This window comes from Geotrypetes seraphini, chromosome 7, assembly GCF_902459505.1.
Source record: "Geotrypetes seraphini chromosome 7, aGeoSer1.1, whole genome shotgun sequence".
Classification (NCBI taxonomy): Eukaryota; Metazoa; Chordata; class Amphibia; order Gymnophiona; family Dermophiidae; genus Geotrypetes; species Geotrypetes seraphini.
This window is the reverse complement of record NC_047090.1, coordinates 188,926,376-188,950,466: the sequence shown is the minus strand read 5'-3', so window position 1 is coordinate 188,950,466 and position 24,091 is coordinate 188,926,376. Positions and strand designations below refer to the sequence as shown.

General features: G+C 42.5%; 1 protein-coding gene across 14 annotated transcripts in view; it reads left to right on the top strand.

Annotated features, from left to right (window-relative positions):
* Positions 1-24,091, top strand: part of ADCK1 (aarF domain containing kinase 1) — a 296,483-nt gene that overhangs the window by 99,808 nt on the left and 172,584 nt on the right. For all 14 annotated transcript variants that reach the window (XM_033952756.1, XM_033952759.1, XM_033952768.1 and 11 more), the window contains 2 exons: positions 4,101-4,259; positions 18,793-18,909. In XM_033952756.1, the coding sequence (XP_033808647.1) occupies positions 4,101-4,259; positions 18,793-18,909 (276 nt within the window). The remainder of the gene's footprint in view (positions 1-4,100; positions 4,260-18,792; positions 18,910-24,091) is intronic.

The window sequence follows — 24,091 nt, the reverse complement described above, 5'->3', positions numbered from 1 at the left end:
TCTGGCTTCTTATGCCATTTTCTCTCAGTTTGCCGCAATTCATGCTTAGAAATTCTGATCGTATCGGAAAACCAAGGTGCTACTCGTGTACACTGATTTGAGCTAACCTTCATGGGTGCAACTTCCTCTAACTCTGAAGATAAAGAGGAATACCAATGATCAGTGGCCTCCCCAACCCCCAGCTGAGAGATTCCATCTAATAGTGGCACCCACTTGGCTTTCAGTTCCCCCAGATCTGCCTCTTCCTTCACACTAAATGGCACCACTCCTTTCTTTGTCCTAATAATATCATTGCATGGAAACTGAAATAATAAAAATAATAATAATTTATTTTCTTGTATACTGCCAGTAGTTCTAGGCAGTTCACAACAGTATAATTAAAAAACATATCAATTAATAAATACAATTACATATACAGTTCAATGCACATGGTTAAAAATCGATTTCAAACATACAGCTATTGATATCTCAATTAAATACAACCTAGTTAGGGGGAAAAGGTTACAAACACTACCTGATAAAAAAACTTTTAAAAACTTATAGTAAAAATCAACATTCTTGTTTATCAAATAAATGAGTTTTTAATAGTTTCCTAAATAGAGGATAAGAATGTGCCTGAGCAATCAGCGGGCTTATCCAGAAATTCACCAGAAGGTTTGACCATGAGATCACACACCCAAAGATGTTTACTTGCCCATTTAGCTGTCCACCTACAAAACAGAAATCCAGCGTATGATCGGCACTGTGAGTCGCCATACCCACAATTTGAAAACAACCAAGCTTGTCAAGCATTTGCAAAAAAATTGTTGGCCCCATCTCAATATTGCTACGGTCCACATGTATTTTGAAGTCTCCCGTGTGATTGCAATCAATTTTATTTTCAATCAACATCTGAAATAATATTGACATATCCTGCAACAGTACTCCTGGCGGACAATAACATTGCAAAAAATCAAGATGAGTAGATGAAATAGGCAGACATTCCAAACCACCCTGAGAAAGCACTTCTGCGGTAACAAAACTTAAATCTTTCTTAACGAGAAACAACAAACCACCTCCTCTTTTTCTATCTCTTGGCTTTGAAAATGAAACATCCATCAGTGCATAATTATACTATGAAACAGTGCCAATTGTGACAGTGAAAGACCCGACAGGGTGTTAAAAACCAAAATGATAAAAAACTGAACAAGAGGATGTGATAACTAATTGATTAATTATGACTGAGACCGCCGATGCTGACGCACCATAACCATGGAAGATGGAAGCCGCTGGAGCATAAAGGCACAAACCAAACAAAAAGAGTAAAATTTTTTTAAAAACCCAAAGGAAACAGGTGACACTTTTCAGAAGAATAATTTTAAATTGATTATAGAATAGACAAAAACCCAGGTGAACTTACTTAGGACGAAGGATCCTGTGCAGAGCAAACCTTCATGATGAAAGTGAAACTAATTATGAGAAGTACTCGCATCCCTCCTATAAAGAGAGTGTATACGTGGCAGACGTTCAGAAAGTTTGATGTACTACCACGTGGTACTTTTTGTTTGGTTTGTGCCTTTATGCTGCGGTGGCTTCCATCTGCCATGGTTACCAAATTCTTGAATAGGATCTGTTTAAACAGGTCGTGAACTGGTAACTGACAGAATTCCTGAGGACAGGAGATTCTTGAAAATGTAAAATATCCAGAAATCAGAAGATGATACATCAGCATCCATTGTAACTGATAAGTCTTTGCAGAGTTGATTAATATAAATAGTAAATGCAAGTCCATCAGATGACAAACTGTTGGTGAAAAGTGTAAGGTCAAAAGATTCAGCTTCAGAAAAAGAAACCCCATACTGTGAGTAAGTGGAATCAGAAAAACCCCCTTGAAAAGGATGTTTACAAGAAGCCCTGCGACTCTTCTGGTACTGGTCCAATGAGGAGTCCGAAGTGTGCTGATGAAGATCCCTCTTTTGCTTCAAAACAGATGATCCTTTTGATTTGGAACGATCCAGTGAAGAAGAGGTCATATGATGTGCCATAGCTAATTAATGCCTTGAAGGCGAACGTTGAGACGACGTAGAAGTGGTAGAGATATCATGCCTGGAGGGATATCGGCGCCGGGAGAAAAAGGAGTGACACCTCAGAAGCGATCCTTGATGTTGCAATGGATCAGTAGTAGCGGTACCTCGGTCTCGAGATGTTATGTTCCAAAGGGCCCAGTACCGAGGGAGTTGATTGCAGAAGACACATATAATGTGATTTTAAAACAGTGGCAATCTCCCTATGGAAGAAGTCATCGAGCTTCTACTGGAAGGACTGTACCAGTACCATTGGTGTCACAGATTGTCTCGGTATGGGTGACTTTAAAGGAGATGCACACCGTATAGGAGAGACAACTGGAGGATCCACAGAACAATGACACCGTCTTATGGCCCACATCAAGGAACTTGATGCTGTTGAGGCTAGCGACCGCTGCGGAGCAACATGCACTGGTACTGAAAGTTCACTAGTGGTACCTTGGGTGCAGCAGGATGTCTCGGAAAGGGTGACCTCGACGAGGCTGCATACCTAGAGGGGGAGACATCCTGCAATGTAGAACGGTGGTGTCGATGAGCGGCCTGCAACGAGAGACTCAATGCCGTAGAGACCTTCAACACTTGTTGGGAAATAGAATCCTTAGTATGTGACTTCTTTGATGAAGAGAGACTTCCTGATGTTGATGCAGGAGGTATTGTCAATGGCTCCATGGTGTCCATGCTAGAGCCAAACAGCTTCTCCTGCTGAATCTGACGGGCCTTAATGGAGTGCTTTTTCAGTGTGGAACACTTAATACAAGACTCTATTCGGTGGTCAGGACCTAAACATTGGATACACCAATTATGAGGAACGGTGATTGAAATGGGCCGCTGACACCTGCAGCACTTTTTAAACCCCATCGCAGTCTTGGACATGGGGAAAATCTCTTCAGCGAAATTAAACTCAATGTCTGAAGGATGCAAAACTAGCTGAGGAAAAGAAAAAAAGAAACAACTGAAAGGCCGAAGCCTAGAAACTCAGAACAAAATAAAAGTTGTTCTTTCTTTATTTTTTGGAAAATAAAAGTAATGAAACGCAAATAAATTAAATAAGATAAAACAAGAAGATAATATGCAAAAGCCAGAAGGCAACGCTGACTGTCAGAGTCAGTCCAAAAACAACTTTTTCGCTCTGTGGAAAATGAAAAACTGAGATACCGTGAGTGGGCGTTGGGCGTGAAGGCACTTGCGCATGCGTGGTGCGGGCAATTGCAAAGTTTCTTAAAACTTATAGTGATAGTTCACTTTCATACTGTCCGTACCAGGCTCCGTAGATGTTGTCACTCATATTTGAGAATATTTACCTGCTGTCTCCGGATAACACCTGTTGGTAAGTAACAGTGCTGTGTGGTTCATCCAGTCTTTCCAACCATATAAACTCAGAAATTATAATATGATAGAAGATGGATACTTGATATGGATCTGTCCTTGCTATTTTCAGGGCACAAACCATTGAAGTCTGCCTGACACTGGCTTCATTTTCAGCTGCTCTAATTGCTGTCAAAGCCCGCTTCAACCCAACTAGATCTGTCTAGCTATAATCAGGACACAGACCATAGAGTCTGTCTGTCATTAGTCTTACTTCCCAACTATTGGACTTACTACTTACATGTGGCTAAGTAATTTTGATTCCTTCCTCTTTCTATATTGGAATCCCCAGTGCTTATCCCATGCATTCTTAAATTCTGTTATCTTTTCATCTCCAAACACGTCCTGAAAAAGAAATTAATGCTAAAGCTATGATTTTGGGGGTGAGGGGACAAAAGGCAGAGGAATCATTACATCTGTAGGGAATGACATTTTGTTTGTGTGGGAAACATTTGTGTGTTAGATTGCTTTATATTGAATTATTAAATAAAGCTGTGGTTAGCAGTATGTTACCTGCATCTTGCATTCATGTCCTTAAGGAAAAGAAGCAGGGTGCTAGGACTTCAGAATGTGTGGTCTTCCTTTGGCAGCCTTTCCTCCTGGCTCTGATCAGGTCAGGCGTAACTGGGCCTGTGGCTCAGTGTGTGAAGTTTTCGTTTCTTTACTCTCTAGGTTCTTTTGAAAGTTGTCAAGTACATTTTCCCTGACTTTGAATTCATGTGGCTGGTAGAAGAAGCCAAGAAGAACCTTCCTCTGGAGCTGGACTTTCTCAATGAGGGGAAGAATTGTGAGGCAGTGGCAGGCATGCTGCAGAATTTCCACTTTCTAAAGGTGGGTAAAGTAGGGGTGCAGTCATCAAGTCAAAGCCAGGGCTGATTTTTCAGGATTTTCACAACGAATGTTCATGAATTTTCACGAGGCTTGTATTACATTGCTGAAGACCTTGTTTTTCTAATCCTGGTTACCACTTCTGAACTTGTCCTTGTGTTTGCAATGAAGTTATCACATTCTAATACAGGAACATTTTCAAACTGTTTGCTTAGGTGCCCGTGAATCTTGCATCCGATTTTCAAGGAGGAGGTACGTGTATCATCCCTTTGAAAAATGCCATAGTTACAGAGACCTGGATTCTCAAACCGGCACCAATTTTCTTGGCGCATACCGGCACCAGAATTGCATCTACATAAACACTTTAGGCCGCTGAATGCCAAAGTAGGCTTGGCCAACACCAGAAGTGGCATTCGGCGGCCTAAAGTGCCTATGTAGGCGCGATTCACATGAAGATGGGTGCCAGAAATGGAAGCCTGGAGAACCCTGACCTACATTTCTGGCACGAATCTTTCGCATCAGCACAGTTCTGAATCTGGCACCAATGCATGATTGACACTTAATCGGCAGCCACTTTTAAGGTGGCCACCGATATTTGCGCTGGCCTGAGAATCTAGGCCAGAGTGCTTTTAGGCTTTTGTATCGGCTTTGTGATTTGAGTACCTTGTTATAAAAAATGATTTTATTTATTTATTTTTCAATGTTTATTGTATAAACTGTGTTTGGTCCACTGGGAAACAGTGATCATAACATGATCAAATCTGAGCTGATACTGAGAGTAACATCGCAAAAGAAATCTACTGTAGGGGTGTTTAATTTTCGAAAGGGCAACTATGATAAAATGAGGAAAAGGTTAAAAAGAAGCTAAAAGGATCATTTGCAAAGGTTAGTACTATAAACCAGGAGTGGATGTTATTTAAAAATACCGTCATGGAAGCCCAGACCAGATGTATTCCATGTATCAGCAAAGGTGGAAAGAAGAGGAAACGAGAGCCTGCATGGTTAAAAGGTGAAGTCAAAGAGGCTATTAGAGCCAAAAAAAACATCCTTTAAAGAATGGAAAAAGGATCCGAATGAAGAAAATAAGAAGAAACACATGCACTGGCAAGTTAGCTGCAGAGCATTGTTAAAGACAACTAAGAAAGAATATGAAGAGAAACTTGCAAAAGAGACAAAAACTCATAGCAATTTTTTTAGGCACATCAGAAGCAGAAAACCTGTGAGGGAATCTGTGGGACCGTTGGAAGATCAAGGAGCGAAAGGGACACTCAGGGAGGATAAGGCCATAGCGGAAAGACTGAATGAATTCTTTGCTTCGGTCTTTACGGAGGAAGATGTAAGAGATCTACCTGAACCAGAAATGGTTTTCAAGGGTGATGATGCGGAGGAACTGAAAGAAATTTCTGTGAATCTGGAAGATGTACTGAGCCAAATCGACAAGTTAAAAAGTGATAAATCACCAGGACCGGATGGTATACATCCCAGGGTACTAAAAGAACTCAAACATGAAATTGCTGACCTGCTGTTAGTGATCTGTAACCTGTCGCTAAAATCATCTGTAGTACCTGAAGATTGGAGTGTGGGCAATGTTATGGCGATTTTAAAAAAAAGGGCTCCAGAGGAGATCCGGGAAATTACAGACCGGTAAGCCTCACTTTGATGCCGGGCAAAATGGTAGAAACAATTGTAAAAAATAAAATTGTGGAACACATACACAAACATGATATAATGAGAAAGAGTAAGCATGGGTTCAGCCAAGGGAGATCTTGCCTCACCAATTTGCTTGACTTCTTTGAAGGTGTGAATAAACATGTGGATAAAGGTGAGACGGTTGATATAGTGTATCTAGATTTTCAGAAAGCTTTTTGATAAAGTTCCTCACGAGAGGCTCCTGAGAAAATTAAAGTGTCATGGGATAGGTGGCAAAGTTCAGTTGTGGATTAGGAATTGGTTATCGGATAGAAAGCAGAGGGTAGGGTTAAATGGCCATTTTTCTCAATGGAGGAGAGTAAATAGTGGAATGCCTCAGGGATCTGTACTGGGACCAGTGCTATTTAACTTATTTATAAATGATCTTGAAATTGGTGAGTGAGTTGATTAAATTTGCAGATGACACTAAACTGTTCAAAGTTGTTAAAATGCATGCAGATTGTGAAAAATTGCAGGCCTTAGGAAATTGGAAGACTGGACATCCAAATGGCAGATGAAATTTAATGTGGACAAATGCAAAGTGATGCACATTGGGAAAAATAACCCGAATCACAGTTACCAAATACTAGGGTCTACCTTGGGGGTTAGTGCCCAGGAAAAGTATCTGCGTTTCATTGTAGACCAGTGTTCTTCAACCGCCAGTCCGTGGACCGGTGTCGGTCTGCAGAAATTTTCTGACGGTCCACAGGGCCCAAGACAGCGTTTTTCAGCCACCGGTCCACGGTGCGATCAACGCGGCGTCTTCGGGCCAGCTCTCTGAGTGCTGCAATGCACAAAGCCATGGGACAAGGCTCTTACCCGCATTCTGCACCTGAACCGGAAGCCTTCTCTCTGATGTCGCAACATCAGAGGGAAGGCTTCCAGATGAGGTGTGGGATGCTGCCCACAGCTTTGTGCAATGCAGCACTCAGGGAGCTGGCCCGAAGACGCTGCATTGATCGCACCATGGACTGGCCCAAAGATAACACCGGAGGGCAGGCCAGAAGGCAAGGCACATGGAGGGGGAGAGACAACAACGGTAGGGGAAATGCTTTTATTTTTTTTATATAGTGATTGATTTGTCTGTTCAGGACTGCAAGGTTAGGGAATCACCTGGAGATAATAGAGAATCGTCCAGAGTGCTTGTTTAAATATTAATGACCTTGTTGTAAAATATTTGCATGGTAGAATCAGAGACTGCTAGGAAGCCGTTTTGATAATCCACTGCTAAAATAAATGAACGCTAAACTGGCTGGAACCGGTTTAACAACCATGTTAAAGTTTTGAAGATTGTCCCCCAGATCATCAAACAAATTGGTCAGCAAGAAAGGGTAGTTGGCTGCGTATAACTGGGCAGGGTCAGTGGAGAGATTTACCCCAAAATATCTAATATAGTGTTCTGCCCATCAAAAGAGAAAGAGTGATTGCAGAGAAAAAACTACTGATTGTGCAAGGTTCACACTGAGTATTTCTGACTTAAACATGTTTATATTAAGACCAGAAAATCACCCATAACCTTGCAATACCTGAATTACATTGCTAAGAGAAGTCTCTGCTTCTTGCAACAGCAACAATACGTCATCAGCAAACAGTAAGATTTTTATGCTGTTCCTTGCCTAAGTGGATACCCATAATCCCTGTATGTGAACGAATTTGGCTCAATAGATAACGCACAACCCTGATGCATTCCCCATCCCTGTTCCAAAGGACCCATATAAACACCATTCACCTTCAAAATAGCAAAGGGAAACATAGCTGACTTAATCCACATAGTGGTCTCCCCCCCCCCATCTCCATCCCCATCTTATCTAATACTCAAGAAAGACCAATTCATTCTGTTGAACGCTTTTGTCGGTCCTACTGCTTATACCAGATCTAATGAAGAAGTTTTTTAATGGTATCAAATGTTTGCCTCTGCTGTATGAACTGTCACTCTGGGCATAACTACTTGTAAACAATTGGCCAAAAGTTTCATGGAAAATGTATAATTCATATTTAATATTTATAGGATCCACATTCCTCAGGGTTCTTTCCAGATTTATGGAGCAAAGTAACTGCTGCCAACCCCCAACAGTATGGTAATGGCAACCCGTCATCTATCGTATTAAAAGCCCAGGTCAGAATTGGTGCTAACAGGGACTTAAAGCTTTTATAGAATTTATTTGTGAATCTGTCCAGTTCTGGTGATTTACCCAGGGGCAGGGCCTTTATAGCCAATAAGGTTTTCTCAATTGAAATAGGTTGAAATAGCTGAGCAGCCTCACCCCCAGTAATGGTCCAGACAAATAAGCATCTATCTTGACTTCCTTCAGAACCAGCCCAGGTTGATGCTCTAAAAGAAATCAGGCAATTACAAATAATACAAAATGCAGCCATTAAAATCATTACACATTCTGAAAAAGGCTCACTGGCTCCCGATAAAATACAGAATTTTCTATAAAATTTTGCTATTAACATTTAAAACTTTAATAACAAAGACTCCTCAATTCATCGAGAAACTACTTATTCCTTACGAACTATCTCAAACGCTTAGATCTGCTGATCTTGGACTATTGAGCATTCCATCATTAAAAATAATTAGTACCAAACATCAGGATATCTTCTCTGTCATTGCTCCGCAATACTAGAATTCACTTCCCACCAATCTAAGAAATGAAAAAAGTCTCAACTGTTTTAAGGGTTTACATAAAAGTCATCTGTTTAATAAAGCATTTACAGTATCCTTCAAATCCTAGACTCTGTTTGTCAACTATCAAGGAAACACTCTTTGCCCCAGCCCTTTTGTTCTTCCTGTAAATCTTCTTCTTTTCCTTTACAATTCTATTTCTTACCCTCCACCTTTGCATTTCCCGTTAGTCATTTGTCCAAATTTAGTATCGTCATTTGTATTGTAAATTATTATTAATATTTTAACCCCAAATCTTTTATTGTAACTCGCTTAGAAACCATGATAAGTGATTTTATCAAATTTTAATAAAAACTTAAAATGTGAACTTGAAATTATATAAATCACTATATTAATTTACAAAGGCCTCACAGATGACATCCAATATCACACAGGAATCTTCCCTGCTATTTTTAATGAAAGTAATAGCATTTTGAGTTGTCTGGGTTTTTTTTTAAATTTATTTGCAAATAATCAACTAGCCATATTATTAAACTCTAAATATTCTTGGCAAACGTTCTGAAGAGATTCAGCAATGGTAGTCAATTCCAAATCCCTCAAAGCATTATGAAATCTAACCACTTGGTCTTTATTAGCCCCCCCCCCCCTTTAGATTTTGTTCTAAAATCTGAAGCTCCTGATGCAGATTGTTCTCTTGGGATGCCTTATTTTTATATAAAAAGGCCTGAAAGACAATAATTTTGCTTCTTTATCGTTTTTATCTCCTTGTCTTGGGAGTGTCATTAAAGGCTAAATATTCTTTAATATCCTTGCCCAATTGTTCTATATGTTTATGTTCTAGCAATATGAAATCTTCAAACCTCCATGGAGACCTACTCCTTACTTCCCTGGTCCATTGCACCAGTAGTTCCAGGGGTGCTTGATCTGCGAGCGTGTATGGTGCTGCCTTCCACTTGCCAGCATACTGATTCAGGAATGGAAATCACATTCATGTGAATAATAGGTATAATACTGCTTCTTGAGGCAAACCTTTCTCCAAAGATATGAAAGACCTCAGTGATTGAGAAATGATCTCAGTTGTTCTCTATCCCCTTGTGCATAGTGTATGTTATTAGCAGTATCGTCTAACAAGGGGGGTCAAGTGCCAGGTTAAAATTGCCTCCTAGCAGAAACCTACCTTCAACATATTTTTGCAATAAATCATCTAGTTGCCCAATCAAAGCACCTTGATCCGTAAAGTATAGCCCATTGGACCAAAGTGTACTTTCAGCAGTAAATACCTCCCTTCTTTATCACAAATTATGTTTTTTAACAGATACCAATAATGAATCAGCAAACAAAATCCCCAGACCCTTTGTCTGTGTTTGCAATTTATTCGAGGCCAGATAAACTGAGAGAAATTTTTTATATCACAACAAATAATCATGTCTGGGGAGAAGATGAGTTTCTTGAACAAAGATGACAGAGGCCTTTAAGCAAAGTACTTCCTTAAAGAATTGTTGCCTCTTAGTTGGTATATTCAGGCCTTGAACATTGCAAAAAGCAAATCTAACTGTCATAATATATAAAATAAGTCATACCGCATATCACCTATCCATTTGCACATGGAAACCTTTTTCATTCCACATATCCTCACTTTCTTACCAAATATCCCCAGACCTTCCCAAAAAATAATCCCCCTCCCTTTCCACACTGAATGGAGTATAAATCCATAGCAGGATCCATACTAGGGTTGGAGGAAGCCCCCCTCCTAACACCCCCATCCTGACCATATGGCAGCTATACATCAATTTACATCTGAGGAGGTGAAATGCCATCAAATCCAGGTCCATTAGAGCAAGATTCCACAGCAAGAGAAACCCCCCAAACCCCCTATCCATAGTTCAATAGTGCCTATGCTGGGAATATCCCAAACTTAGTCAAAAATAAGATGAAGAAAGCACAACTTAATAATAAGACCTATCAGGCAGGCTTGACTGTGAATGTTGCCATTGAAGCCATTTTTTGCCAATAGACGGCCATTGCCATGACTTCTGAGACAGCACTGAGGATTTTTTTCGAGGGAGCAGAAGATTGATCTGACTCCAGTGAAGGAAAAAGCAATATACCCTCATCTTTAGATCTGATTTGATATAAAATATCTTATAAAATATTAGGGCAAAGGGGTGTTGCCAATTATAGCGAATCCATATCAGAAACTTTATGACTAAACTCAAAGATTGCTCCACAGAGGTCTGCAGGCAAGGCCGTGAAATCATCCCTCACTGCCTTAAGATCATCTTTTATTTCCAATATCCTAGCCCGTAACTCACTATAAGTAATCAATTGGAGTAATCTATAAAGCTGTGTCTGCAGTTGGGGACTCTGAGTTAAGCAGTCCAGATGTAGATTCAGAACACATGGCCATCGCCATACTGCTTGTTTGTGCTCCTCTGGTCACTTTTTAGTTGAACTCAGCCAAGTTGCTTGATCATTATTTCGATGCCATGGGATCCAAGCCTAAATTCTTATATCATTCACAGCCAAAAATTATGCAGATCAAACTATGGGTGAGCAAACAAGTTAGTGTGTATTAGGTGCCATCGACTCGTGTTCGACTCCTGGCGACTTGAAGATTTACAGATCTAAAAAGAGATTGATTTTGTGCTAATTCAATAAGGTCCTCCAACATCGTCCCCATGGTTGTTTTCAACATGTCCAGCCATCTGATTGCCTGGTTCCTTCGATCTTCCCAAACATAATGTCCTCCTTCTTGTCTTACAGTAAGACCAAAATAAGACAGTCGTAACTTCATAATTTGGGCTTCGAGTGACATAGCTGGTTTGATCAATTTGTTAGTTCTTCTGGTGGTCCACGGCAAGCATAAAATCCTTTTCTTGATACAGCCTTCGGTCGAAACAGGTCCCTTCCCAACATCAGTGACAAAGAAAAATCTAACAACAAACAAAAAAGATAAGTCAAAAGATTAAAGACTTTTTATTTCTATTTAAGATATTTAACACAAATCACAGAAGCACTTTATAAAATTTAAAAACAGGTCTAATGAGGAGGCCAGTGCCAAAATAGTATTTTAGCCATTGGAAACACTTGGCTAATACTGGCACTTCCGAAGACTTAAGAAAAAATACCTCTAACCCTCTTTTGTAGTTCCTTCCTATTTCTCCTACTGTAAACCGCGTCGAGCTCTACGAACGTGGAGATGATGCGGTATAAAAACCTAAGGATTAGATTAGATTAAGAAAAAATACAATGACTGAAGTTTTGAAATACTGTTTAAATGAGTCAATCTTCTTTCTGTCTTGTTTCCATGGAGGGGCATAATCAACACATACGTCTAAGTCTGATTTGGACTTATGATGCTAGATGCCCAAAGTTGGCAGTGAGAAAATGCCCATTTTTAAAAAATGCGTCTAGAATTTTTTTTTTCTTTTTCGCAAATCATCTATAATCAGGGGTGTCCAACCTGCGGCTCCGTGAAGTATTTTGTGCGGCCCCGGTCGAGGGCGATGCAGTGTTTTCCTCTGCTGCCCCTGGGTGTTTACCGTCTTGCCGGCTCCCTCCTCTGTCGTGCTGCAGCGTTTGCGCGGCCCCAGAAAATTTATTTTCGGCGAATGCGGCCCAGGGAAGCCAAAAGGCTATTGTTTGACCAAAATTTTGTCCAAGTCTCAAATGCCCAGAATAAGACCATTTAGACGTGGGAGGGGCCAATCTTGCAATGGACTGGCCACCCAGGTATGGCAACAGAGCAGGGGGTCACCTTAGAAGGCACTGTGTGAACTTCACTAAAATGGTGCCACATAAACATCTCAACAGAAGTTCCTTGTAGGTTATGGTGAGCTTCCTCCCAAAAAGCCACTCCAAAAACCCACTATACCCACCTGTCTACAACCCCAATAGTCCTTATGGCTGCAGGTAGCACCTATATGGCAGTATAGGGTAGGGTTGGGGGGTTTGGTGGGCGCACATGTTCCACCATAAATGTTGTGGTTAGAGTGGCTTATGGGTCCTCATCTCTATGGTTCACTAGAGCAGTGATTCCCAACCCTGTCCTGGAGGAACACCAGGCCAATCGGGTTTTCAGGCTAGCCCTAATGAATATGCATGAGAGAGATTTGCATATGATAGAAGTGATAGGCATGCAAATTTGCTTCATGCATATTCATTAGGGCTAGCCTGAAAACCCAATTGGCCTGGTGGTCCTCCAGGACAGGGTTGGGAACCACTGCACTAGACCACCCCACAGTCTGTTTAAGACACCTCTGTGCTTTCCTATACCAGGTGCTGATGTTCTGGAGACAGGTATGTACTTTTTTATTCTGATCTTTATGGGGGTGTGAGGGGGTCTTTTCTTTGTTTCTGCAGTGGTTTTCTTGTCACTTTGGATACCTTTTTGCCACTTATACCTGTTTTACATCATCTAACTCACAACGTTTAAGTTTCGTCCAGGATGTCTAGTAAAACATTTCATTATCCCTACAGGATGACTAAGTCTAGGTCGGCCCCCATCCCGCCCACATACTGCCCTAACCACTCCTCCAGATACGTCCCTTTTAGCTCTGGGCTTTATTGAAGGGGTAGGGAAAGGTAAAGTCTGAGATAAGCACAGAGGAATCCTTAGTGCTGGGGTAGAAAGGGGTAAAGTCTGGGATAAGCACAGAGGATCCTTAATACTGTCAAGGGGAGGGTTAAAATCCACACAGCCAGCAAAGGCAAATCCTCTTCTGGACTGTGAATCCCGGTGCCTAGGTCCATTTGCTGGGAAAGAAATCCTCCTGAACTGGCAGCAACCAGATGCTTTTCCCTTTTATCCAGAGCCAAAATGTGCTTGAGAGATTAGTTAGCTTATTATTATTATTGGGGGGGGGGGGGTTTCAATGCCAAAAGCAAAAATAGAGAGAGAAGGAGGGAGATCCAGCAACCACTTCCTCTGGAACTGATGACAGGTCCTGGCTTTCCAGTACCTCCCTTGCCGTGATCTGGTTCCCCTCATCCTGCCTTACACTTTTGCCCAGAGATATAAACAAGTTCTGTGAAATTACAGGAAGGAGAGATGATTGGTAAAGACTGGATAGGCATCATGACCTTCATCACCCCCTTATATTCTAGGTTTTCTTTTCTTCATCTAGTGATCTTTGATGTATATTGTATGATCACCTGCCCCAGTTGCTCAGAAACTAATGTTGGTTCAGGTTTTAGGTTTATTTAAAATTTGATAATATCGCTTCTAAGCGATGCACATTTTAAAAACAAGGGTCATATATTACAAGTTTAAGAATATAAACCAAATCAAATACTGACTAACATGATACAGAAGGATCAAGGGTAGAGCTACAGTAATTATAGGAAAGAAACAAATATGGGTAAAACAAGTTGGTTACTAGGGGGACTGTCTGGAGCCTCCTATGGTTGATGCTTCTTTAGGAGCAACAAGTGCCGGAGCTGTTCGCTCGCTGATGTGCCTCTGGCTTGTTGATATGCTAATCTGCCCAGTAGTAACACGCATTATGCATTCATAATTAAATTGTCTTTTTTACTTTGATATTTTGGGACATAGACTGTAGAAATCCGCCCAGTACTGTCCTTAGGTTCCAATTATTGGAGTTACCGTTGACGCTTACTCCAGCCAATCGGAACCATCTTGTCATTTGCGGGATACAAACCTAAATGTCTGCCCAGCACTGTCCTTGTGTTCCAAATTACTGGAATTTCCATTGAAGCCCTCCCATTCTAAACTGAACTGCCATATACAGGACATTATGCCAGTATAGGCCCTAGAAAATGAATGGTATAAAATGAAGAACTAATTAGAGATCCTCTTCTGTTCATCCCACACTTTTATGAATTCCGTCACCATTTTCATCTCCACCACCTCCGTGAAAAAGCATCTCCTTACATTACTCCTAAGTCTTCCACCCTGCAACCTCAGTTCATGCCCTCTAGTTTTACCATTTTCTCTTTTCTATAAAAGGTTTGTTTCTATATTAATACCTTTCAAGCATATTCCCTCCTCTTCTCTAGAGTATACATATTCAGGTCTTCCAGTCTTTTCTCGTATATCTTTTGGCACAAGCCCCATACCATTTTTGTCGCCTTACTCTGGACCGCTTCAAGTCTTTTTCCATCCTTAGCCAGATATGGCCTCCAAAACGGAAAACAATACTCCAAGTGGGGCCTCACCAACGACTTGTTTCTTTTGCTGGTTACGCCTGTCTCTCGAAATGCATTGAAATGGATTCTAATCAGGATGATTATGTATTCGCTCCAATTCTCAGAAGACAGCACAGAGTGGAGGAGTAGCCCAGTGGTTAGTCCAGTGGCTGGAGATCCTGGGGCACAGGGTTCAATTCCCACTGCAGCTCCTTGTGTCTCTAGGCCAGTCACTCCATTGCACTGGGTGCAAAATAAGCACCTGCATATAATATGTAAACCGCTTTGATTGTAACCACAGAAAGGTGCTATATCAAGTCCCATCCCCTTTCCCTAAAGCTGGCCTTAATACCAAAAACACACTGCCGGGTTGGGGATGGCATTTAGGTTTTAAGGAAAAGATTTCCTCTGCATTTTGCACGTTAAATTGCTGGTTTTTGACGTCTTTTGAAATAAGGAAAAAGCCCATGCAGCCTGTAGTGCTGATAGTGAGAAAAAAACTCACCATGTCTGTGAGTCTGAGCAAAGCCAGGGGTGAGGGTGGACTTTGGGGTTTGTTTACCTGCGCTTTGGTTTGAGCCTCTTAGGGAATTTAAATTTTAAAAATTTGGAGGAGGGGGGCTTATATTTCTTGGCGCGTGGGAAGGGTGCAGATGTAACATAGTAACATAGTAGATGACGGCAGATAAAGACTCGAATGGTCCATCCAGTCTGCCCAACCTGATTCATTTTAAATTTTTTCTTCTTAGCTATTTCTGGGCAAGAATCCAAAGCTCTACCCAGTACTGTGCTTGGGGTCCATCAGCCGAAATCTCCGTTAAGACTTACTCCAGCCCATCTACACCCTCCCAGCCATTGAAGCCCTCCCCAGCCCATCCTCCACCAAACGGCCATACACAGACACAGATCGTGCAAGTCTGCCCAGTACTGGCCTTAGTTCAATATTTAATATTATTTTCTGTTTCTAAATCCTCTAGATGTGCTCTTGTACTTCCTGTTTTGCCTGGCACATGCACAAGGAGTTATGCAGTATGCATCAGTCATGTTCCACTCCCTTGCTTTTGCCTTACTAGTGTGCATAAAATTAGCATCCCATTTGTATGGGGCATTTGGGGCTAGTTTTTAGCACTGTTCTTGCACTATGGGATGTGCAATCTTGCCTCCAGTGCCGGAGTTGTGAGCATCAGGCCCTTGGATTTGAATGGTTCTTCCTCTTCATGTAGAATAACCTTCAACCTAAACCAGCCTATGGGATAGATTCACGAACCTGCCCAATCGGGCCCAATCCGGGCAGGTCCGATGAATTCTCTAAACGCCAATATGCAGATGGGGGTGATCGGAAGAACGCCCTCATCTGCCTGTCCGGATCGCTCTATAACGATCCCATCACATGCGCAGACCATCTGTAGATGGTCTGCGCATGTGCTGGACCTCTGGGCTGGCTGAGTTGGGTTTTTTTTCCTTTCTTTTTTTCTAGGGCACAGGGAAGGGGAATGTGAAACTGGTGTACTGGTGGAGAAAGCCAGGCCTGGCATAGATTAATTTTTTTAATTGAGGCCATGGTTTTAATCCGCTTAAAGCCCGTGGGTTAAAACCAATGGTTCGCAGGATGGAGCAGAGCAGGGCGCATTCGAGGTGAGCAGGCAGGAGACAAGATCGGGGCAGAGCAGGGAAGCATTTGGGGTGAAGATCAGGGCAGAGCAGGGCGGCATTTGGGGCGAGCAGGCAGGAGAGATTGCAGAGTAGGGCAGCGAGCAGGGCAGAGAGCAGGGCTTCCAGAGTCGGAAAGACATTTTCGACTGGTCCCCAGCAGTTGCTTCTTCAGTTGATCGTCCAGCCCAGTCAGATGTGAAATCTTGTGTTGTGAATTGCATCCCTGCCTACTTTGCATGCGTTTCAACTCATTTGCATGCACGGATTCGAAGCGGATCGCAGGAGAGGTTAGTGAAAAGTGCAGGAGGGAAATCTGGTCGCAAACGGATTGGTACACAATCGGTTTGCTTTGTGAATCTAGCCCTACGTGTCTTTGTGTGTGCAGATACTGAGCCAAAGCTCTCTTTACTTGCCTCCATTACAGGGTGCAGTGTAGAGATCAGAGATGGTTAAATAACAGATACTTGTTTTTGGCTCACCCATTCATTATCAGTAAAACAATAGCAAACTGTCTGACTCCTCTCTAATTAATGTGCTTGGCACACAGCGGGTGGTAAGCGGGGGCTTCTTTTCTTCTGCATTCCAATCCAGCTTTAAAAGTTTGCAGCAAATTTACATCACCTATGGCTACATGTAAACATCTGTGAGAAATAAAGCTTCTGTGGCACACTGCATCCCACAGTCTGGTGCAAGCTATCTGCATTTTTAGATCAGTGTTGAGAATAAGATGAAAATCTAACTCAGGGCAGACAAACTTCATACACAGAGGTTTGCATGAATGTCAATGCTATCCCTAGCGGGCCACAACATTATGTAATATCAGAACCGGAAAGGCACTGAGCTTCACAGATCTTCTATGATAAATTTTAAAAAATGTAATGAAAAACAATGGAAACGAACTGCCAGAGTGGCTATTATGAAAATATTTGTGAAATACAGTAAGTAAAATCACCAAACCTCCGGTTAATGATGTCGTCTGTGTATACTTCGCATGGTCTCGTGGGTCACATTCAGCACACCTGATCTGACTGATTTGTGGCTCTAAGTCCTGCTTTATCTGGTCGAGCTGAGCTGACTCAGTGGGCACCTGAGCCAGGAGCTGCTGTGGTACTCTGGGATATGTAGTTGCATTTCCTCTTTTTTTGACTTGGTATGTGTGTCTAATCCACTCAACTGACAAAGTCTGTCCGGCATCGGCCTCTGTTCTGACCAAATCCAGCATGGGGGAATGGAGGCCGATGCCATGGTCTGTGTCCCGCAAGTGGTGACAGACATGTGAAGGTTATACAACTCCAATGTGTTGATCATTTTATTGTCACATACTGCAAGTAGGGGGACAGAACAGCCTAGAGTAAGGCATCTTGACTGCTGACATTATTCAACTTATCATCCCCATCATGTTTGGTTGCTTATATGGTGACTCCACAACCAGAATTTAAAATTGGGTGACCTGGGCCTATATGAAATGGTGGACGGGCCTCTGGTCACTTTGTTGGGCAGACTGGATGGACAATGAGGGTCTTTTTCTGCCATCATCTACTGTTACTGTGATACATTAGCGTACTCATAAGTATAAGAGGGCCTGCAGAGCCATCCTAACAGAAGAAAGAGAAACTGTAAAATCTTTAGTGTTTTAAACAGTTAGAGATGTCTGCTGAGCCTAAGCTGGTTAGCAATCTTGAGAGCTGCAGGTTGCTAACATGAAGCTGTTCTATTTCTCATTTTAGCAGTGAAAACTTATTAAGACTTGTGTTAAGGCTGACTGGAGCTATCCTTATTTGGCAGCACTGTTCCTGGGATAGTAGCTCCTTCGGGGGGGGGGGGGGGGGCAAGCTCTAGCAATAGGTGAGCAGGGTTTGAAGGATGAGTAAGGTGTTAGGGGCTTGGCTTCATGTTTACTCATAAAATGTCATCAGTGGCGGTAGACCAATTGGCGTTGTGACAAGATTGTACATGTTGCATTTAGTATTCCTTGGGCACACTAAACGCACTGCTTTAAAGCAGACTCTGGCTCAGTTGTCAGCTAGCTGGTAACCTCACAGACATCTTTCCTTTGTTTTTGTTCACTGACCTGAATCTCTAGAGCGGATCCATGGAATTCAAAGGGTATGGGTCCTCTGTCATGCCCTGTGTTGAAAGAGTCTATGATATAGATATAATCTGTACACCTTGTTCAACATAAGCACATTTTTCTTTGCTTAGGCATTTATCAGGTTCTTAAAACATACATTTTACAGCTTCCTGGCTTTAGAGAGAGCTGGGAGCAATGGGTTCCCCACATTTCTATTGTCACAGGAGTCTGGAGTTCCATTTTGTGGAATTTGTGCTGGATGCTGAGAGGAACATGGAATGTGGAAGGGAGGGGGATTTACTGGTCATTTGTCACAAACCTATTTATTTATTTTTTTCTTCCTTTGTCAGGTACCCAAAATTCACTGGGAGCTGTCCACCAAGCGAGTGCTGGTGATGGAGTTTCTGGAAGGGGGACAGGTGAATGACAGAGAGTACATGGAGACACATGGAATAGATGTGAATGAGGTAAGAAAGAACCTGCACGGATGCAGGGATTGGTGACAGTCACATGGGAGAGATGTGTCAACAGGCTGCTCTTTATGCAGACCTTGGAGCTCCTGGCTCCTGGGAGTAAGCATTTCTATCCTGATCTTTCACCCGTGCAGGCATCTGTTCTAAGTTTGCAGAATACAATAGGGCGTTGTGGCTCCCAAGGTAAAGAAATATGTCAGCTAAAGCCTACAAGGTGTTCTCCTCATTTTTATTGCTCTAGCACAGAGCCTGCCTAGCATCAGGCTTTATTTCCTGACATTCTTAAAGCCAAGGATTCTTGGGGACAATATTCAGCCAGTGGCAGTCAGTGTTTTTTAAATGCTGACTGTCACTGGCTACATTAGCCATGGATATTCAGTGTCAGACCATGTGCGGCCTCTGGCACTAGATATTTGGGGCTAATTGTCCCTCTGATAGCCACCAGAGCTTATAAGGATGCTGGCTGATATTCAAACCAGGGCCTGCATAAGACAGTTATGTGGGCCCCATCTAAATATCGGTTGGCATCCACATTTTTCAAGTGTTTTTTTAATCCTATCCTTCTACTCTCCAAAATAGCTTCCCTCCTTCCATGCCCTCCCCCCAGGCCTACATTAGATCTTGATGATTCAGTAGGGTGATAGAGGCAGAAGAAAACCCCACTCACTCCCTAGTGGCTACATTTTCAAAATGGCTGCTGTAACCTCTCATTTTGAGAATACAGATATTAGGGGCAGGAGCTTGTGGTGTTCATTCAAGCCCCCATTGCCCCTACTGAACTACCAGGGATCTAAGGTAGACCCAAGGGAAGGGCCTATTGAGACTGGGGTAGGGACATGGGGGAAATTCCAGGGGAGGGGTTCTTGATGTTTTAGGCTGGGGAGAAGGAGAACAGAAGGAAGGAAGTTATTTCAGGGGAGAGCAGGAGGGGGCTTGGAGGCCTTCAGAAGCATTTGAAAAGTTATGTGGGTGCTGACAGATATTTAGTGCCAGCACACACATAACTAACAGGTACATTAGATAGATTGTGAGCCCTCCAGGACAGAGAGGGAAAACTGCTTGAGTACCTGAATAAATGCATGTAAACCGTTCTGAGCTCCCCTGGGAGAACAGTATAGAAAATTAAATAAATAAATAAATAAGCACTTGAATTTAGGACAGCTTTTGAGCTGTCCTAAATTTGCCCAGTTAGCTATAGAAACATGATGGCAGATAAAGGCCAAATGGCCCATCTGCAGTAACCATTATCTATGCAGGTGTTGGCATTGAATATTGCCAGTACTCACATAACTGCTGGCTTGTTCCCAGGTAACACAGTGTCCCATTGATTATCCTCTTTCCACCAAGTCTCTGAGATGTCTATTATATCTACCTCTTCATTCATTCATTCAGTGCTGTATGCTAACTCTTCCATCGTATTTTTTAGGCTTCTAGAATTTATATACAGACACTTTAAATTGTGTTTTTTCTTTGTATCTAAAGGCTGCTGAGAAGAGGACAGGGATAATTTGCATCCTTACTCTGCCTTCCTCTTAAACACTCCTGAATTTCTTTCTCCATAAAACCTCTCTATGAGGACTTCCTAAATATCCCGTTTTAAATATCTTGTTCAATCCACCATCTTCTCTAGACTGGATTATTGCAACTCCATCTATTTAAGTCTATCTAAAAAAAAACTCCATAGACTTCAGCTAATCCAGAACGCCGCGGCCAAGTTTATTTTCACTAAAGGCAAGTTCGACCACGTCTTCCCACTCCTGTCCAAACTTCACTGGCTCCCAGTTCACTCCAGAGTCCTCTTTAAATGTGCCTGTTTAGCTTTCAAGATCCTACATGACATCCTCCCTCCCGTTATTTGATTTGATTTGATTTCTTATATACCGCTATACCGTGAGGTTCAAAGCGGTTTACAATGAAGATAGATTAAAGATACATTAAAATAAAATAAATAAAAATGGTACTTTGGATTTCCCTAGCTGTCCCGAAGGCTCACAATCTAGCTAAAGTACCTGAGAAAACAATAAATAAAAATAAAATAAATGAAATAAAGTAAATTCCAGTCAGACAATAGGATCTTATGTTAGAAGTTCATAAAGACGATATGCCAAGGAGCGAAAGCTATCCCACTCTTCTGGAACTCCTCTAACTCTAATTCCACTAGATCCTCCAAAAAACTGAAACTATCATTCCCCTCTGCAAAAGGTATTTCCCGCGTAGGAAAACTAGGAACATCCCTCCCCTTTAGAACCACAGAACTCTGGAACAACCTCACATCCCCGCTCAGAATTTCAAGCTTCCTCCAATCCTTCTGCAAACACCTGAAAACTTGGCTCTTTTCAAAAATCTAACACTTCCCGCTTTTTGGTTCCCTGTCCCTCTTTATCTTCCTAGCTCCTTTCCTATAACCCTTCATTGTAGCTCCTTTTCTACTTAACCCTGTAAACCGTGCCGAGCTCTACGCTTGTGGAGATGGTGCGGTATACAAACCTAAGGTTTCGTTTAGTTTAGTTTAAAGTATCCTTCAAGGATACTCACACCGAGCCATCCACTCCTGGCGACTATCGACTTTTCCCCCCAACTTAGTTTAAAAGCTGCTCTATCCCTTTTTTAAATGTTAGCACCATCAACCTAGTTCCATCCCAGTTAAAGTGGAGTCCATCCTTTTGGAATAAGCTTCCCCTTTCCCAGAAGGTTGTCTAGTTCATATCAAATCTAAATCCCTCATTATTGTACCATTGTCTCAGCTACATATTGAGACTTCAGAGCTCTGCCTGTGCGTGGAATGGGGAGCACTCTGGAGGTATGGAAGGAAAAGATATAAAGAGGAGGGAAATATTGATGGAAGGAGATTGAGTAGAGATGCTGGATGGAAAGGGGAGAGGGGGAATAAGCTGTATAGAAGGAGGGGTGCAGAAGCCTGGATGGAAGAGGGGAGAGACAGGAGAGAGATGATGGAAGGGGAAAGGGAAAAGGGAGAGAGGGGGCAGACTGTATGGAATGGGGAGAGACAGAGGAAGGAGATGTGGAGATGCTGGATGGAAAGGGGGAGGGAGGAGGCAGACACTTTATAGAGGGGAGAGAAATGAGCAGATTTTGCAGAGGTGAGATCGAAATGAGAGATATAATGATGGAAGGGGGAAAAAAGGCAGATATAGGGAGCAAATACTGTATAGAAGGGGGAGAGAAAGAGGCTGAATTAGTGAAAGACTGGGAATAAGGGGAAGTAAAATAGGAGAGCCTGGGTGAGGGGAAGAGATGGAAAGCTGCTGGTAAACCATAAAAAAAGAGGGACTTGAAAACTAGATAGAAGAGACTTAAGGAGGAAAACAGAAACCAGAGAAGTAAATGACTAGAAAACAAATGTAGGAAGGGAAAAAAAACATTCTGAACCAAATTGTGTACTAATATATACCAGGCTCTGCACCCAGCTCCCCTCACTCCCTGCCAGGCTCTGTGCCCAGCCCCCTTCCCTCCCTGCCCTACTAGGCTATGCTGGACCAACAGGAGATGCAGTTAATCAAACCCTAATGCAGGGGTGTCCACACTTTTTTGTAATATAAAGCAGTTACTGTGCCTCTTCCCAAGTTTGGCCAAACTAGTCTTTAGTGGAGGGACACAATACCATGTCTGGAGAAGAACCTTAAAGCAGCCCTGCTTTCTGACAATACTTCTGGCTACCAATTAAAGCCCGGCTTTAAGTGATATAACCCGCTACTATGCAAAGTCAGGAGCTCCTGGAGCATTGGTCACTGTGCCTCCTTCATACCAGCTCTGAGAAGCAGCAATTGCTTTGGATCCAGTTCACAGGCTTCTTGCTCCTCCTCAGGCGTTCGGGCAGACTCTGCTCTTTCGGGACAAACTCGATACAGCCCCATTGCTGCTGCCCGTAGATTCCCGGCTCCCAGTGCCCAGGAAGATGCAGGGTCCGACAGAGAAAAATGTGAGAAGAAAGTGAAGGCTTCCAAGGCAAAGCGATCACCTTCCAGGCTGGAGACTAGCAGGGTCGCCCCCAACGCTCCTCACAGCCCAGAGCGTCCTCGACTGGCCACTGAAGGAAGGCAGCAGCCACTGTTCTTGGGCTATAGCAGGACCCAGGCTCGTGGCGCACTGATAACATAATTCTTTATTTATATACCGTTCATATGCCTTTCAGTTCATGGCGATATACAAAAGAATACAACAAGGAGAAATTATTAGCATAGAAATTGATTAAACAATGTGGTAATACGGCACACAGAATCTCCCTATCTGTCCCATAGGGATCACAATCTATGCTGAGATGCCTGGAAAGTAATGATGGAAACTATGTGCAAATAAGGAAAAAAGAATAGACAATATTAAGATCGAATAAAGAAGGAGAAGAAGAGGAGAGCAGGAAGAGAATCAGAAACGTAGGGTAAAATTGTATGAAGTAAAATAATAAAACCAAAAACAAAAGTAAGAAGAAAAAGAGATAAATAAATAAAGCAGCTGAAGGCAAGGAGGCAGAGGCAGGAAGGGCCCAGCGGCCAAAGATAGAAGGCCAAGGAGAGAAGGTGGGTTTTCTCAGGGCCCAAATATCAGCTGTTTCCATCAGGGCTGACTCACCGGCTGTACGCTGCATTTGCATGCAACACCCTTGTCTCCGGCTCCATCAGCCGCAGATCGCTCCCCGTCGCTGGTCTTTGTGACAACACTGAAAGAATGCACCCTCGACAGTATGCAGGACGCCCTGCAAGCTGCCTCCTCCATCAACGCACACCCTCCGAGCTCCTCACGATATGTCGCTTTCAACCCGGCAAGCCAAACATCAATCTGCCCATCAAATCGGCACACTTTCCAATAACAGCAGATATTGATATCACTCCCCAGCCACGTGCTTCTCCTGGCCAGTTAGTAGCTGCCTGTCTCCGCGCACCCTTTAACCCCAAAGGAGCCTTGGTCCATTAGGGAGGCCAGCATGCTGCTGCTGTGTGCAGCTCTGCCAAAAACATCACTGTTTTGGTAGACTCATCTTGGAAGTTTGGAAGGTCACTAATTCTCATTATGTTTTGTTTTGGGTTTTTTTTCCCTTATTTTAAAGTTCTTGTAAACCGTGCCCGAGCTCTATCTTTATAGAGAGGATGCAGTATATAAATTTAAAGTTTAGTTTAGTAGAGTTTACATTTGCTCCATAAGACATACCAACATTTCCACC